The 17,982-nt window shown below is 37.1% G+C and overlaps 1 protein-coding gene across 1 annotated transcript in view; it reads left to right on the plus strand.

Moving 5' to 3' along the window:
• The window catches only part of LOC104463154 (gamma-aminobutyric acid receptor subunit beta-2-like), a gene marked incomplete at both ends in the record, with an annotated part of 28,445 nt that extends 24,334 nt beyond the window's left edge, over positions 1–4,111 (plus strand). Inside the window, one exon of the mRNA XM_010075372.1 lies at positions 4,029–4,111. Coding sequence (XP_010073674.1) covers positions 4,029–4,111 — 83 coding nt within the window. The remainder of the gene's footprint in view (positions 1–4,028) is intronic.
• Positions 4,112–17,982: the final 13,871 nt, after the last annotated feature.

A 17,982-nucleotide genomic window follows, 5' to 3' on the forward strand; every position in this document is an offset into this window, starting at 1 on the left:
ACGTCAGAACTGTTTAAGTTGCTATTTTGAATTTAAAATCCCACTTGAACTTGTCAGAAGAGCAAAATCTTATGGGATTTTTGAAAAACTGTCCCCTCCATAGCACTGAAAAATAAGAACTATTAGCATTGTTGGGGTAGTATTTGTTATGGGTATTATTTTCCGCACCACTTTAAGTTTGGAAGTGTTATAAGAAAGTTCTTTATGGCATTCAACTTTGGCCTGTGAAAGGAGCAGTACCAATTTCCAGCTCTTATTTGAGTCATAGGACCTCCCCAAAGGTTTGGAGACAAGGATAGATTTTCTCAGAAATTATACTTTATTTGAATTATTTAGAATTATTGTCAGCATGCTTTACTTTCCCTGAAGTTAGTTGTAGTGCAGGGAAACCTGCACTGTAGCTATGCTTGTTTTGACACATGAAGTTTTCTTTAGGTCTACTTCTTCATGCTTTATTTAGTCAGTTTAGTGCTTCAGGGTTTGCTTTTGTGGTGTTTTTTTTTGTTTTGTTTTTTTTTGTTTGTTTTTGGTTTTTTTTTTTTTTGTGGGTTGGGATTTTTTTGGTGCTTCATACATTCAAAATTTAGATCATAAAAGAGGAAGCTGAAGAATGGTTTGCATTGTCAGGACTCATAAAATAAAATATCACAAGGTTTCTCTTTCTTTACCAGCAGATGAATAGATTAGTGTATGAGACAGTTCTGCAGTGTGTTTCATTTCATACAGCATTCTCTGAGAGCTGTTATTCTGTTATCATCTCTAATGACTGTAATGCATTGAGTCACTGTGTTGTTTTTTAAAAGCTTTCACTTTTTCATTGTTTGTTCTCAAGGTTACATTATGCAAAATGCAACGTTAGATTTTATGCACTAGTCCAGACTGTATAAAAATATTGTTAATCCTTTGATAAAAATTGAAATAGCTCTGCTCTGGAGAAGAGGCTTTGTGCCTGTTTCAAGTATTTCTAACTGCTATAATCAACTGCTATTTCTTCTTCTATCTGAACAGGTACAGGTCATGTGTCTTGACTTTATTCTAAGGTCTTAATTCTTGCACACTCTTACATTGGTAATTTGGTTTAGCTATTCACCATGAATTGCAAGCCACTAAGAATTATCAAAAGGTAGTTTTGTTGTTTAAATAATTTTGAAGATGAAAGAGAACTTTTTCTACCTTGCAATAAAGTCAGGGTAAAAATATGAAGGAGGTATGAAGAGAGGAAAGGAGAGACTTATTTCAATGGATTTGCATTATGGATGAGAGTGAACAAGTGAGTTGAATTAAATACATTATTCAAAACTGCTGTTTTGGCTTGATTAAAACTCTGTTCTACCAATAGTTTTTATTACTGTGCCACGTCTTTACTTTCTGATGAGGTAAGGCATTGTGTCTTTTAATGATTTGACCATGTTCCTCACAGAGCTTTTATCCTAGCTAGCTGCAGCCTTTGGCCCCTCTTGTGATATTTGTTGCACCCAAAAATCCTACTGAAGATATTGTGAGTGCTCAGCTCCCCCGTCAGCATGAACAGACACCGCTGAGGATAGCACAGGTGTGGCTTTGTCTGTGTTGAAGCCCTTGGTCTGGTAGACTCTGATAGGAAGAATCTGTTTAGTGCAGAGAAAAGTATGAGAAAACTTAGCAGTCAGCCACATTAGTATTTACCAGGATTCTCTTGTGCACTTAAACCTTGGCTGTAAATCCATGCTCCTGCCTTTTCCTCTGTGAACTGCCGAAATCCTTCTAAAACTCATGACTATAATGTACACACAGATATGGAAATACTGAAGGTATTAAACAAAACAAACCAACAAAACTCCCCACCAGAAAAAGCAACCAAACAAAAAAAATGAGCTGTAATTTTTTTCTGGTCTCACTCTACCTTTGCTGAACTTATTCCCAAAATAATCAATCTTACATAGGTGCTGGAACAGGGGAATTTCTTTGATTTTCCTCCAAATTTTAAAATAAGAAACCAAGTATGAACTGCCCAGAGTTTTTTTTTTTAAACAATATATGCTGCTGCTTGCTCCATTTACTTTTGCTATCAACAGACATATATTCCTTAGCAGTCTGGTTTTGTTAAAAGCTGGAAGACTTCCATGGAGAGGAGCTGAAGGATTCTTTTCCTTTGCTTTTGTCCATTCCATGAAACCTTCTTTTGAAGCATCTGTGGTGACCCACACTGATTGAAAGCAATATCTTTTCAAAAGCAATTTTGAAGGTTCCTTCAAAAAAAGGTGTTCCTTCTCTCTGAGAGCCCAATACATATGAATGGTCAAAATATAAGATTAAGACATCTTGTCTAGATTGACAAGAAAGAGGTAGGATTTACTAAGTGTTTCTAGGAATAACTTGCCCCTACTTCTGCTCTCTTTTCATTGAAGAAATTTGTAGGGATTTTGTTGGAAATGGCAGTGAAGCATTGTTAGATAGTACAGCAAGGATACTAATGAAAAGATTGTATAGCTTTGGTGTTTAAGTGCCTTGTGGAAAGGATTTCTGGAGTCAGTTCAGAGTGAATTTTGAGCCTCTCTCAGGCAATTGTAGTTTTCTGCACCTAACAAACTCATATTGGGTATTTAAGGAGAAAGAATGAGGTCCATCACAAATGAAAGACTTGACAGATCAAAGCATGTAAATGAAGATTTTTAAATGGTTATTTACAGTCTAAATGTCTATTATGAAAGGCCATTAACTCTTATGGGGGACAGGATTTTGAGAAGGAAACTGTTGTTCACCCAGTCTCTCATTAATACCCTGGGAGGATGTAGCTTCTGCTCCTGCCGGGTGGTGCCGTGTCTGTATTGCTGTGAGCACTCCATCTGTCCACGTGGGTCCCGTTTTGGAGGCACACCCACATCATGGCTTTTATGATTTGAGCTAAATCATTTGGTCAACTTTCAGCTCATAGAAAGCTTGTGCAGTTGGCTGCTGTGCAATGTTCTCGTTTTTCTCCTGGTGTGGAAGCAGATTCCCCAGATGCCGTTGGCCAGTCAGCTGTACTGAACACACAGGAGAAGATCCTTGCTTCTCTGAGGAGTCTGTGTAAACCCCCGGGCTTTAGCAGCTGGAGAGAAGGGCTCTGATCAGGTAGAGGGGGAGAAGAAAGGCTAGAAACCTCACAACTTATGCAGTGAATCCACACCTGGCCCTGTGGCGAGTACATGCAGGACACACTATTTTGACTGTTGGCAGATTCCAAACTGTAATGTTTTTTAATTACTATGGAGTTACATAGTGCGCTCTCAGGAAAAAAAAAAAAAAGATTAAAAATTTATTTTTATCTACACATTAAGAAGACTTGGTAGGAACACAGTTAATAAAATGCTGCTAAGAATCGTGCCTTGGTTCAGGGCTCAGGGTCATATTCCTCTGTGAAGTTTATCAGAAAAAAATTTATTGATGGTATAGGTGTTTCTCTCAGTATCTAAAAGGCACACTTGACACATGTTAATGTTAGTAGGTTTGGTGTTATCTGCAGTCACAAATATGGTCTAAATGTTTTGTGAAAAGGGTCCTGAAAATATTTGCTTTCTAACGTGAAGATAAAATAATACTTCATTTACAAAGCACTATTGAGCAAAAGAAAGGAGAATTAAATTTCCTGAAGGGATTAGGGTATTAACCCAGGATATGAAGTGTGTCTTTCTCTGTTCCTTTTTAGATTTCCTCTACTAACTTTCTTTGAGCCTTTCCTTTTTGGCTTGAAGTCCTTCGCTATAAAATGAAATAAATACAGCTATCCTAATTTATGCTTCATTTTGTCAGGATAAATTGGTTGATGATTATTAAAGCTTGCATTACTGTGATAACGCTGTATAAAGGGGAAGCTCTCTGCCCACCCACCAGACTGGCATGACCTTCTTAGAACTGCATTAGTTACAAGTAAGCAGCAGAAATGATATTTCAGTAAAAACAGGCAAGAGCATCAGTTGTGTAGAAATGTATTTCCTTCTTTCAACTATGTGCGATCAAGGAAAGATTAGAACAAGACCCACTAACAAGCTCTTCTGTTTCCTTCCTAGAATTACAACAACAGCTGCTTGTATGATGGACCTACGGAGATATCCGCTGGATGAGCAGAACTGCACGCTGGAGATTGAAAGCTGTAAGTACTTCTGCAAATCCTACTTATTCTCTGGTCAACTGCTTCAGAGGTTTTTGTTTATTTGTTTTGTTGGGTTTTTTTAACATGCTACTAACCTAGTTGTCTTTCTGTCTGATGACATTTAGATCCTTGTAAACACATGCAAAAAAAATAGCTTTCCAGATGGATTAGTAATTTGTAGCACAAGGATTAGCAAAAGTTATTCTGTGTTTTGATGGATAATTTACAGCTTTAAAGGTCTCATTCAAATGCCTTGTTGGAGGTCACGTGAGGAGCACGAGGATTATTATTGGTTCTTTATCCTCCTTTACTGCTGAACTGTGTGGTGGCTTGTTTCCATTTATAAATGATGGCAAGAGGTTAGGATTGTCCTTGAAATAGGTGTTTTGTTGGGTTTTCTTCTAACCCCTGTGCTGCAGTTAAACTTTCAATGCATGCAATGCACTGTTATATATATTGGTGTAATAGCTGGTGTCTCTGTGAAACTTCTTATGTAGATAGAACATGTGAAATAAAATTTCAAATCTCTCTTCACTGAAAAAATCTCTAGGGAATCTAAGTACATCAGAGAAAAAACAATTCATGATCACTTCTATAAAGACAGTATTATAAGCATACATTATTAAGATTGTATCAGCACTCTCAGGATGCATTTCCTGTTTCAGGAGAACCATGGGTAATTCAGGTAGGGCGTATTATTGAGCTGAATGTGACAAGCAACATGGACATTAATGGCATGTTTTAAGAGATGGTTCACAAAAGTATGGGTATTTTTGAAGTAATTTCTGTATTATAAAAAATTATGTGGGATTTCTGTGTGCACTGAAGTAGAAAATAATGGTAGCTTGTGCTACAGTCTGGTGAGAATTTGGTACAGCGGGGCTGCTTTCTCCTATTCCGGAAGGCATTTAAGAATATGCTTTAAATTTGTGTCCAGGTTTCATTCATTTCAGTGTAATTTGAAGATATGCCAAAGTCCTTTCCTGAATTAAACTTGTGACACCACTGTCTGAAATAATTTACATGCATGAAATTAACAAAATGAGTCTTTATCATTAGAGCTCACCCCTTTTCTGTGTTGAAATACACAAGCAGACAATGTTATGATGGACTTAGTTCCTTGTAGAATTTCTGTTGATCGCATTTGGTTCAAAATTTCATATCTGCAGCTGTTTACCAGTACAGTAGGCTGATTTTACTGTGTGAGAAAACTGCTGACATAACTGTATTCAGGTTCACAGAGATTTTTTTACTGAGCATGTGGCTTGCTATGCCAGTGTGTTCTGATTATTGTTGCAGCAAGGACCTGGAATGTTTGTTTTTTTCCAATGTAGTGTATAACGTGGAAACTTGGGGAGTCAGAGGACATCCTCTATTTACAGCATTATTTAAACAGTCAACATAGCTTGCCATCTCTCTGCATTGCTGAGATGACTGAATCTTCTTGGGATTCACAAACTAGATATTCCCTGCCTGTCCTGCTTGCAGGACCCACTCTGGGGAATATGCCCAGGAAATATATCCCAGGTCAGTCCTTATGCAAAGCTGAAAATTAAATTACGTCCTCGCTTTTCAATGAGAGCACTTGTTCAGACTCAGAATGTTGGACTTGTGGGATGAAATTTCCCTTTCATCTGATTTGGAGTGGAAGTTTGAAGCCAGACCAGTTATCGTTCAAGAAACAATCTCAGAAAACAGGTTATTGAGCTCTCAAAATTGTTGTTCTGCTTGGTATGAAGAGCATGGTACTTGTCATATTATAGAAAAGGTAGGAGTTTAATTTACCATAGTTGTAAGGATGCTTGTAGGAGAGCTCCTTTGTGGATCTGTTAGCTCTGTTGCAGCATCACAAAAGTAAAATGGATTTAAATCAGGATCCTGTATGTAGCTAGCATGTCTTTCATTGCAGTAACAAAGGCCATTAAAGAATGTGGATAGAACTGACACTTGAACTGTGTTTTGAAACACTTTCATGCTGCTTTAGAAAATTATTGCTCTTTATATATGTCATTCTGTTCAGGTAAAAACCTGAGTCTGTCTAATCTTTATGAATTCCTTCAGACAAAAATGCTGGTAGGTAGATAGGTGGATTGAATAAGCTTGAAAGTGACTTTCTGAGTTGATGAATGCAGGTACTCAAGTCATAATCACTTCTTTAAACTGGTTAAACTGCATGCTAGAAGTAGCTTGGCTTCTTGCCCTTCTGATCCTCTTGGGTGTCTGTTTTACCACTGCTCTCTTGTGATGGTTAAAAATTCTCTAAATTCTCCAAGTGTTTTCATGGCTGTGAAGGCATGAAATTATACTCACTGCTTGTGTCAATAATTTTTCTTTAGTTCAATCTCTTCCCCAGCCCTGCTGGGACCTTTATAATATATTTTAAAAAAAACAGTCATAGTTTCTCTTAGGCTTCATTTCATGAAACTGAATATGCCAGTCTCTTTTAGCCTTCTCATACAAGAGCATGTGAAGAGAAATGCAGAACTAGCTAGTTCTTCGTTAGGAATAACTAGTACCATTAACAGTATCCTAGATGAAATCTCTGTTGCTCTATCCTTAATTAAGGGCATTAATCCTGCCCTTTCTCCAAGAACTACCTTTGCCTTTCTTCACAACTGCATAACTTCCACAGGTGACAGTCTTTCCTGGAACAGTACAGTACGGTCTTTCCCTTCCTCACTCATTCTCCAGTAGTGGGTTGTAGCTTTTAGTAGAATTTTTTTTGCATAGTACTAAGAGCAGATGACTTGGCATTTCATAATTCTATTCACATAAATCAATGTTCTTAATATTGCTGTAGTCCTCAAGGTTATCCAGTTCTTGCTGTATTTGTTCTGATCATCCATTGTCTTAACAGTGCCTACACTTTTATTTCATTAGAAATTTCATTAACACACAAATGCTAAAGAATATTAATGCCAAGATGGAAGGACTTTGCTTATAATCATTCTCTGTGCTGAGCATGATCTATTCTTTCAGTACAGTACAATTTCCTGCATGTCTTTTATATATCTTTATTGATTGTCTGTTCTTAGATAGTCCTACATCAAATGTTTTCATAAAGTCTAGGTTAACTATACTGTGTTTAAAAAAGGAGTTATTGTCTAACCAGATCCTTTGAGTTAAGTCATGATAGATTTTAATACCATTTCCATACATGTTAATGTCTCTAATATCCTTCCATTTTTTTCTCTGCTTCCTCCATCCTTGCCCCCCTCTCCCCCTCACCCTGTTATTGATGACAGGGTTGATTGGTTTCTTAGCTGCCTGGGTTACTTTTTTCCATGTGTCATTGTGTTTACTGAAATTTGTGGCCAAAATCAAATTTTTGTTAATCTAGATTTGTGTAAATCTAGATTAATTTGCAAATTAAAAATTATGGTGGAAAAGGGTTGTATGTGAAATATAAAAAATGAAATGGGGGAGATGGTATCATCTATTAAGATACAAGAGGCAGCATTTTTCCTATTTCAGTTTCAGGTAGTATTAGTGAGATTAGGTGCTGAAAGTGTGCAAGGGGACTGTTCCTTGTTAGTTCAAAGAGTATCAGTTTTGAGAACTGAAATCCCATTTTTTTTAAGTATAGCTAGTTCCACTCTGTGATCATTTTTTGCTTTGTTCATCCTTAAAAAATTGATTTGAAGGGCAAAAATGTATTGAATGTTTGGTTTTGCTGTGACTCTTGTAAACCCGTAGGCCATCTTTTTTTCAAGGAGGTCTAATCTGAGCTATCCTACTTCCCTCTTTCTTTTGTTATTTCCCAACATGCTGAATAGCAGGGTTATAATACCAGGGGGAAATCAGTTTTCCTGTGTATTAATTTCTTAGTTTCCCAGCTTGCAGGCAACAGAGAGCTTTTTCCGTTTTAGTTGAATGTTGACTCCACTCAGTAAATTACCTCTCCTTGCTGCTCCCTACCTCTGCCACTGCAGTACGCGTTGCTGAGTTTCTGATGATGCTCTAGAATAATTTTGTTTCTCTGCTGTTTCCTGCCTCTCTGGAGTTGTAACTGTTGAAAGGACTGTCTTAGCTAATCAACCGTAAAACTAGTAGGAGCTCAAAGGCAAGAAAAGAAGTACAAGGGAGTTTGAAGAATACTTCATATTCATATAAACAAATAAAATATCACATTGCACATTCTCTAGCATAACAGAGAGAAATAACTGTGATTCTTTTGAATATTTTTAAATGTAATCATTCAAGATTCATCTGGTACATTTGGACCTTTGTCCATTTCAATTATGTGGTCCCACATAAAGACAAAAATTCAGTTCCTTCTCATCTCATTTCATAATGCATTTGGCATAGCTATATTTATGTTATACCTTGTGACAGTAGGTTTATTTTTTTTTCTTTCCATTTCTTTGTTGCTGTGGAACAAAAAAAAAGAATGCATGGAGTTTCTCCTCAGAAAAATTTCTCAGAATCACTTTCCGTAGCGTATTAGAGATATGGCATTTAAAAAGTGCATTAAAGCCCTGCTGTCTGAAGCCTTGGCAAACAGGGAGCTTGCCACTCAGACATACTGACCAGGGAAAAAGGGCAGAGTCAGAACAGCACGCACAGATGGGGAGGAAGGATTGCTTTGCTGACAAATGAGAAACAATTGTTTTCAGGATATTTCATTTATATAACAGCCTGGGGTGTTTGGATCAGATATAATTGGATTTTTTTTTTCTGTTTCACGACAAAAAGGCCACAGAAGCACACAAAGATGAGTTTAAAACTTCCATTCGATAACAGAATCTAGAAAAAGGCAGAAAGAACAGAGGCGAAAGAATATAATTCCTCCCAGTGGCAGCACAGCCCAGTATCAAACGCTTTCTAATCAGATCATCTGAAAGCTCATCAACAAGAGAAGTCATCTTTGTGTGCTCAAGGTGACTTTACAAGCACATAGAAGGCACTGAAAAGAAATCAAAGATGCCTTTTGCTGAAGCCTTGAGTACTTTGCAGATGGCTGCTCTGGCCATCGATCAAAGCTATAATCAGGTCCCAGGGGACAAAAGGTAGAGCTCCAGAAGCCGACCAGGCAAGGCTTTTCTGGGTTAGAGGCGAATGTGCTTGATGCAGGCAAGAGGCTCTGCTGATCCCCAGGGAGTGAGGTGCTCAGCAGAGGACGATACCACGGGAATGTGTCATTTCCAACAGTTACACAGTAAGTGGAAAGCTAAATGCATGACTTTTGGGCCACTGAAGATTAGAATCTTAATACTGGTTTATTTTTTAAATTTTTTTTCTTTCTATTTATCAAGTTTAGCATGTGTCGTGTCCCCTTTGTCCCTTCAGCTGAGTCTGTTTTGCATAGTGAGTGGCTCTTGTACAGGGAGGATATTCCTCTGTCAGTAGAAGCTGACCTTATCAAAGTGTCCCTTTTTCCTCCTTGTTCATCATCTATATGTTCAGACATCTTGATTTGGATTCTATAACAATTCAACCTGTACAGCACTTTGTGGTGGGAAGAGACAGAGATTAACAAACGGTGACGAATTCCACCTCTGTACCCACACTCTGTCCCTTTCAGCAACATCAGCTGATAGTGCGGCTTCCTTGGGACACACAGTTCATTCTTTATTTGTCCTTATTAATTTCATCTCAAGTATGTCAAGAGCAGAAGAGAGGAGGTATAATTTCAGTGGCATAATGCGCACTGGCAACGAACAGGAAACCCTTGACTCCTCTTCCAATTGCAGATAGAATGATTGAGTAAGGGCTAAAAAAAACCCCAACAGTAGATGGTTCTTCTGGCTAGTCTGAAGAAAGGAAGGAAATGTACACCAACCATCAGCATGTATGATCAGGGTTCATTGTATACAAGTGAACCCGTGTTTGTAAGACTTTGATACCCCTCTTCACCCCCTAACCAGGGACATCGGTCAGGCTTTCAGACTGGAACTCAAGTAACGTCCAAGATACAATACTCTACAGGTAGGCAAGAAGGAAGTGTAGTCCTTATTTTCTTCATATCTCAATGCGTCTTTGCAGCAATCTACATCTTGGAAACTCTCGTAACACAAACAAGGTGATGTACTGTTTGCAAATGAGCAAAGAATTACACAGGAACTCTACAACAGCTGCTTAATGTTTTGGAGCAACCTGGAGTTAAATTTAAAAGGGAATCCAAGATATTAATATCCAATCTCTGTTTATCAGCTCTGGACGATATATGCAATGTAGATTTCCACAGAGAAATTAATAGCTTGGAGCTCATTTTTTTTTCATCATTCTTCAGCTGAATACATGGAACCGTAAAGATATAGAGACAAGGTGCAATGGCTTTAAAACTTCTAGAGCATTTTGCCTTTTATATCCAATCTGAGCTAGAGTACATTTGTCCTTATTGTACATAAACCTGCCTTTATCAAGGGATTATTGGAAACAAAAAGGGCCCAGTTCAAGGAGTCCATAGTCAGAAAATACCAGATTAATTTGCTAGAGATTTGGGGGAAAACTGGTGCCCATGAAAGCATCCCTGATGCTGTAGAAAGATGCCCTCCAAGAAAAAAAAAAAAAAAAAAAAAGTATTGCTAACAATTACTCTGATAATCTTTTATGCAATCAATTATGTGGAGGTGTGGAGAGCTGATGGGTTGTCACTCTCCAGTCTTGTTTCCAGAAGGTATGACTTTTACAATGTAAATATTCACTTTTTTTTTTCCACTTAAGTAGTAGGATCTCTTTTATAAATTCTCATACTTTAGACAATTTTTTTTCTGTGGGTCTAGTATGCTTTCCAAACAGCTTGTAACTGGTGATTTCTTCAAGAACAAGAAGTATTTATAAGTGCTATTGGAAAGGACATCTGTGGTAGTGTTATATAGCTTAGGTCTATGTGCTGTGTGATCTGAGATTATAGTTTATTTTTATTATTTTCCTTGGACTACATCTATTTTTTTTTTTTTATTACAAGTTTGTTGGACTTAAAATGGTTTAAAGCCTTGATTCAGTCAGTAGGCAATTCAGGCAGAATCTCTGATGTATGTTGAGTCTATCAGTAATATTCATTGCTCTGCCAAGTTCTCCTATTTCGGTTCAGGCACAAAAGCAATTGCTTTTAGTTGAGCAGTAGCTTGCTCACCTGTGATTTTTCACTTGCTGCCTGCTGCTTCTAAGTGTTGGACCTGATCATTATTAACTGTAGCATCACGGTTGAAACTACACAGATCTCCCAAAGGGACAGAAAAAATATGCTCAGTGCTGGCACGTGTTGTCTTCCTGCCAGCAAGAGGTCACATTACATCAGAGGCTGTTGTTCCTCGTCATAATTAGCCATTGTTTTGAAGTGGGAATACCAACAATTTTCTGATCACTGGGTTAAGGTGGCAGTACTTCTTCAGTTTGGCCTAATGACATGTTAATTTATCATAGTTTTTTCTGTCATTGTGACAGCTGTAGGTTATGTCACAGCTTTTATAGACTCTTGCGAGGTTTATTTGCACTGGGTTCCTATCAGCTAACAGACCTGACTTTCCAGCGGGATGTGAGAATAATAATCCCTTCCCTCCCCCTTTCTCTTTTTTAACCAGCAAACCCATTACTGAAGTACAATGTTTTGCTCCCCGTAACACGTGGCTTACTTGGATTGCAGAGTTTAGCACTAAACAAAGGTTTATTCAGGATTTAGTGAAATGACCTAAATAACAAAGAGCTATTTATAAATAATGCAAGTACTCCAGCCTTTGTCGGAAAAACTTGTATGTGGCAGTTGTGTCTCCCTTGCAGATAGAAATGGTAATGTGTAATTACTACATTATTTTATTTTTTTTTGTGGAAAAGTGAAATGTTTCAGCATCCATACGTAGTGCTAAGTTCACGTCCAGTTTTCAAGGTTCTTTTTTTTTTTTTTTCCTTTGGATGTGTCCAATTCACGATGAAATGAAAATATCCATCAGGATTTCTTTGAGGAACAAACTTCAATTGTATTTTAGTCTATGCTTTTTTTAAAAAAAAAAAAAAACAGACAAGCTACATTTCTGGGCAGGAGTTTTATTCAACTAAATCCACGTCTCATTACAAAACTAAAACACTTTGTGGCAAATTCAGAGGTACTATGATTTATCTAACTTCCTGTTCATACCAGAAGACTTTGAATGTGGAAAGTTTTATGTAAATAAATAAATAAACCTTGTTGATTTCTTTCCACATTTCCATGCAAGTTGTCAGCTTGCTTCATTGACAGATATAGGGCAATGTTCCTTTACTTTGCAATTCCTATACACTATGGATTTCAGAGGAGAAAAAGTTAAAATTGTTTTTCCTTTGAGGAGAGAAGCTCATCCTTTCTTCTCTCAAGAAAAAAAAAATTGTGTGAAATTATTGTGCCCACATGTTAGGTCTCAAATTGTTTTTCGAAGGTAAGTCAAAATGAGAGGAAGGATTTAAAAGAAAATAAAAACTTCTAAAGGTTAGGTGGTTCTGTTAAAAAGAATTGTTTTTTAAATCGTCATTGTAAGTGATGGGCGTGGCGGTGAAAGCTAATAATGGCTTATCCTCCATTTTACTTAAGTAGTCAATTATTTTATTCAAAATTAAATAATTCCTTCAACATGGTACAACTTTTATGCAGTAGTAGTATTTGTCAGATGGTGGAATCACTTGGCGTCAGGTCTTATGCTTTAGAATGCAACGGAGACAGTGATTGTCTTGTAGTAATCACATACCTGTGAAAATAATTGAAATATGTTTCTACAATAATTTTATTTCCTAACATAGTTTTTTCCAGCATCTCTTTTACTGATTTACAGAAAAATAAGTATCAGTTCATTTTCATAGTGAGAAATCAAAGTATACTCCATTGCTTCACCTTTTACCCATTGATCAAATTATATTCAGTTCGTGGTGTCTTCTGGAGACATAAAAGCAAAGAGTAGTCAGTTGAGAAACTCATGAAGATGTAGCTAGTGGGTAAAACCCCTTTGTCTGATAGTTCTCCTCCAAGGAAATAGTTTCTAAATGTTGAGCTTTTTATCTCAAAAAATAGTTTATTAGCTATTTATCCCTATTTTTAAGGGCCAAGACAAATATCTGTCTGGATAACTTAGCTTTTGGAATTTAAATAATAAGCAGTACGGTTTGTGGCTTCAGATATTCTTTTACTCATCAGGATGTTTCAGCAAGCAATGAGGAGTACTTATCTTGGGTAACTGTAATTGTCCTTTGTTCATCAAATTAGATTCCATACATTTAAAGAATGAATTTACTGGGCTTTTTTAGATGAGTGTGCAGAACATCTAGGAATAGGAAGGCAATTGTTTATGTTATCAGTCTGATCTGTGTTTGCTGTTGGCCACTCATAACAGCAATGCAAATAGTTATGCTAACAGTGAATTGCTTCAGTGGGGGAAGGACTAGAAAATGCACGTTGGACTCATCATTAAACTGTGGATTCAGATTAAATTTGACAAGCAGTTTTGGCCTGTTTTGCAAAATAACAACAAAGCAAACAGGATCAACTCATACCCTACACTGGGAAATACTGTCCTTTCTTTCCCCGCTGACAGCAGCCATAGAGACTTGGGTGAGAGGTAGCAATGCTCATTCTGGTTCCTCCTCTGAAGAGAACTGAATCTCCTTCTGGAGGGAGAAGCCAAATGACTAGACTTGCAGTGTGCTCTTTGTTGGGTCACTTTTGATTCATACTGTTCCATTTGGCATACGTTTCTAGAGTAGAAATTGGACCTTCATCTCTCAAATGTGAACTTAACCCTCGTCAGCAGCTCCTATTAAAGAGAAGAAATACCTGTAGTCTCCAGCAGGCTTGGGGGGGTTTGTCTGGGTGGGTGTTTTTTTTGTTTTTCCCACACTCTGAATTTCCTTTGCTTTTCTTACTGATGTTCAAATGCAAAACATTTCATTTTTGGTCACTGAACAGGAAAACAATTTCATTGTTTTTGTTTCAGCAAATAGAAGCCAATGTGAATAAGATCATCTTCTGTTTTGATTATGACTTTGGGTTTGGATGGAAGAAGGGTTGGCTTTTCAGTAGACCTGGGATGTGTTTTTTTATTTGGGTGGAATAACAGAGAAGAAACTGAATTAGCAGAAGCATTGTCAAAGTTAAAGGTCACAATCTTTTCATTCCTTTCATCAGTATATTGCACCTTTGTAATGATGAGAACTTTGTGAAACAAATTTGATTTTGTTCTGTTGCTCATGTTATTTGGTACTAGTAGTTCAGACTGTTCAAATTCTACTTGTGTTTAGAAAATATGAGCTACTTTCTGTTACTCGATGCAGTCCAATTTTCCTATGTTTTAAATTTATGTATTGAGTTCAGAGTTAGTTTTACTTACAATAGCAGTCATACTATTATCCAACTTTTGGCAATGCTGGGGGAATTATTTCTCATCGTCTGTAAGTCTAATGCTACTATAATTGATGTGATAAAATGCGAATGCAAATTTCCTAAGGCATTGCACTGGTGTGCAAGTCACTAAAGGAATACTATGCAAGAAAATTATTCTAGTTTTAGAAATATTCCTGATACATATGCCCCTCACAGTATTCCGTATGTATTTGACACACTGTCCAAAATCATTTGGATGGAAATTCAAGTGTTGCATCTTCTATGTATGAAAAATTCTATCTCTTAGATAAACTTTCTTATGATGTGTATTTGTTTTGAGTCAATATTAAACACAAATAATACTGTTATTACTCTTAAGTATCCTTAAAAATATGTTTTATGAAAGAACATTTATAAAGGAGCGAATATCTAAGTGGTTGAGAGAAATTGTAAAATCATAGTCTCAATCATTTACGTTGTGTTTATGAAAGGGTTGGTTTTTTTGCTTTTTTTTAACCTTACGTAACAAATTAGCTGTATTGTTTTCAGTGTTGCTTTTTTATGTGGGGAAAGAGAAGTCACTAAGTAGATTATTATATGTACTTGTATTTCAAGGCATACTTGCTAGAAGGGACCTCAGGAGGTCTCTAGTCTAACCTGCTCAAAACATTGGTCAGCTCTGGGGTCAGACCAAGCTGCTCAGGGCTTTGTCCAGTCTGGTCTTGAAAACGTCCAAGTATGGAGAGTGTAAAACCTCTCCAGACAACCTGTTCCAGTGCCTGACCCTCCTAACAGTGAAAAGTTTCATTGCAGCTGTGGAAAAGGGCCATGTTGTGTATCTGGTTTATCCTGTCCTGGCATGCTGCTTCTGCCTCAGAAATAGGTATTTGATGTTGTTAATCTGAAATAGAATGTAAGTGCTGTGCAGCCTATATTGTAAAAAAAGTTATGAGTCATAACTGAATGACAGTATCGTGAGAATGCTCTGAATAAATTAATATATTGCACAAATAGCTCTGTAATTTGACAAAGATATCTCTGAGTTAATGAGTTAATCTATATGGTTTTCCTTCCATTTATGATCTTCTGGTGTGGTGTAACCTGGCCCATATGTCTTGATTCAGTTACACAGATGCTATTGCCACCTTATAGACTGAAGTGTCTCTGTATACCTTGTCATTCTCAATCTATTGTTAAGATGTAAAACCTCTCAAACTAAGGATTCTTTTCCACTGGATAATGATCTAAGAGTTTTCATTAACATGTCTGGCTCAGCAATGTGTTTCTTGTTATACACGTCTGAAAGGTGGTTCTTGGTGTTCTGTAACTGCACAATGTGTAAATTGTCTTTATGGCGTACGGGGCACAGATATGAACAGTCGGCTTTACAGGAATATATTGGAAATGTATTTGTTTGGGTTAGAGCTTTGGAACTTGTGGTATGTCATATTTCTACTCTTCAGCTGCAGAGCAATCCACTTCCTACATTTGCTATCATATAAGCTTCTCTCATCTTGTGGTTGATGTGTTACTGCAGCCAGAATTGGAGATGTTACCTCAGCCATGGCAATTATCTTACATAACAACAGGGTTACATAACAGAAAAAACAAGGAATTGGTGGAATTCAGTATTCAGCCATATGTCTAAGAACACACCTTTCTCCTTTGACATTATGTGTCCAGGAACCATGCTCTAGAGAAGATTACGCAGTATTGGAACAACTTGTGGCAGTAGCAGTCTGCAATTATCATGAATAGAATCAAGTACTGTCCTGAATGCAGGTACTTTATTGGTGTGTGGAAGATGATAATCCAAGTATTTGATGGTTTTTTGCATAACGTCATACAACAATTTCCTGGTAAAATCACTGCTTTTATCCCGTTTTCTGAAGCAGCTAATTGGCAATCAGTGCATATTAGAAGTGAGTCTATGTTCAATAGCAGACACAGCCTTGTTCAAGGCAAAGACCTGTTGTAGGCTGCTATGAAAACTAGTTTCATAAAAGCAAAGCAGGCACCTGCATCTTACTGTGTGAAAGTCCGTCTGTGCACATCAGGGGCTCTTCAAGAAAATGGGAATTTCTTTCTCCTGACCACAGCCAGGAACAGTCAATTCTCGTCAACAGCTTACTTCTGGAAGACTGATCTGCACCAAAATGTTACACAGACAACTGGAGTGATACCAAAACGCTGGTAAGTTAAGTTCTTGCTTGTGAATTTTGCTTTAGTTCCTTTGGTTTTTGTGTCCGGAGCTTTGTAACCTGTTACCTGACACATGTTCTATCACTGTGTGGGGAAATTCTGGAAAGGAGCAAAGAGCACAACAGTAGATTCTTCTTTTCTGTTTTACCCATGGTCCCTCTGTCTTCTTTTCTTTGCAGGCCCAAAATGAGTACTATAAACAGTAACATTGGTGACTTCTGTTCTGTCAGAATTACTGTCCCAGGGATGGTATCCATGCTAAGCAAGTTCTTCTTCACATACAGCTCACGTGGATGTGCAGGGGAGCAGATGAGCATCAAAGTGCTGCAGGTGCCATGCATTTATACTGTAAGTTGCTTATGTTGCTGTAGCATACTTGATGTTGGTGGTGCTGTATACACGTACTGACTAGAGTATTATTTTCCTTTCAATAACAACTTTCTGCAAGTCCAGAAATATCTATAGTCTTATTGGGGAAATGCATGGTAATTTTCTGCTGCAAAACCTACCTATGTTCTTATCAAAATGTCTCTCTTGCTGACCAAGAAGAACTAGCATTTGCTTATCTCTGTTTTTATTCATTTATGGGAAAATGGAATTAAAGAAGTGGTTTTTACATTTTGCTATGAGGGCAGAAAAACCTACAACTCACTATGTCGAAAATTTGCATTTTGCTCTATAGTGTGCAGTGTACAGCATAGCCTTCTCTTTTTCTTTTACAATGACTCCTCATGTGCTACCGATAGTACTGTGGAATTTGTTGTATGGGTGTGGGAATCTTACTTTCATTATAAAATTACAAGATCTTTGCTAAATATGTGAGCTTTCTTAAGTAAATAAATCTGGATTTAACTGTTGTATCTGTGTGTTTCATTGAGTATAAAGGAATTCTGAACACACTAGAACATGGGATACTTCTGCTGAGAGAAGAAGACTGCAAGGTTGGAATCCCTGGCAGCTGATTTTTCTGTTTTTATGTAAAAATAATATATATTTATAGCAAAATATTACATATTAAAATAATCAGTATTTTGGATGGGAAATCTTGAAAGTGATGTAAATACAAGTAGAATTTATACTGTATATATTCCTGTCAATTTGTTCTACTAAGTGATGCATGTACAGACTTTTAGTCACCTTCTTTTCTGAAGATACATTTTTCTGCAACTGAACAGTGGGCTCCAATTTGCACATATTTACATATGTGATAGCTCTTGTTTGCCCTTGAAACTGTGCTCAGGGACACTTTGTTTTGTGTCTGGATGCCAGCTTGCTTTTGATTTTAAGGAATTAAAAAGAAGTATTTGATAAATTAATCATGATGGGGTGGCAGTAATTTTACCAAACATCAAATTGTAAATAAGCTGTTGTAATTATCATGATG

Source organism: Pterocles gutturalis, unplaced genomic scaffold (assembly GCF_000699245.1).
Source record: "Pterocles gutturalis isolate BGI_N339 unplaced genomic scaffold, ASM69924v1 scaffold19372, whole genome shotgun sequence".
NCBI classification, from domain to species: Eukaryota; Metazoa; Chordata; class Aves; order Pterocliformes; family Pteroclidae; genus Pterocles; species Pterocles gutturalis.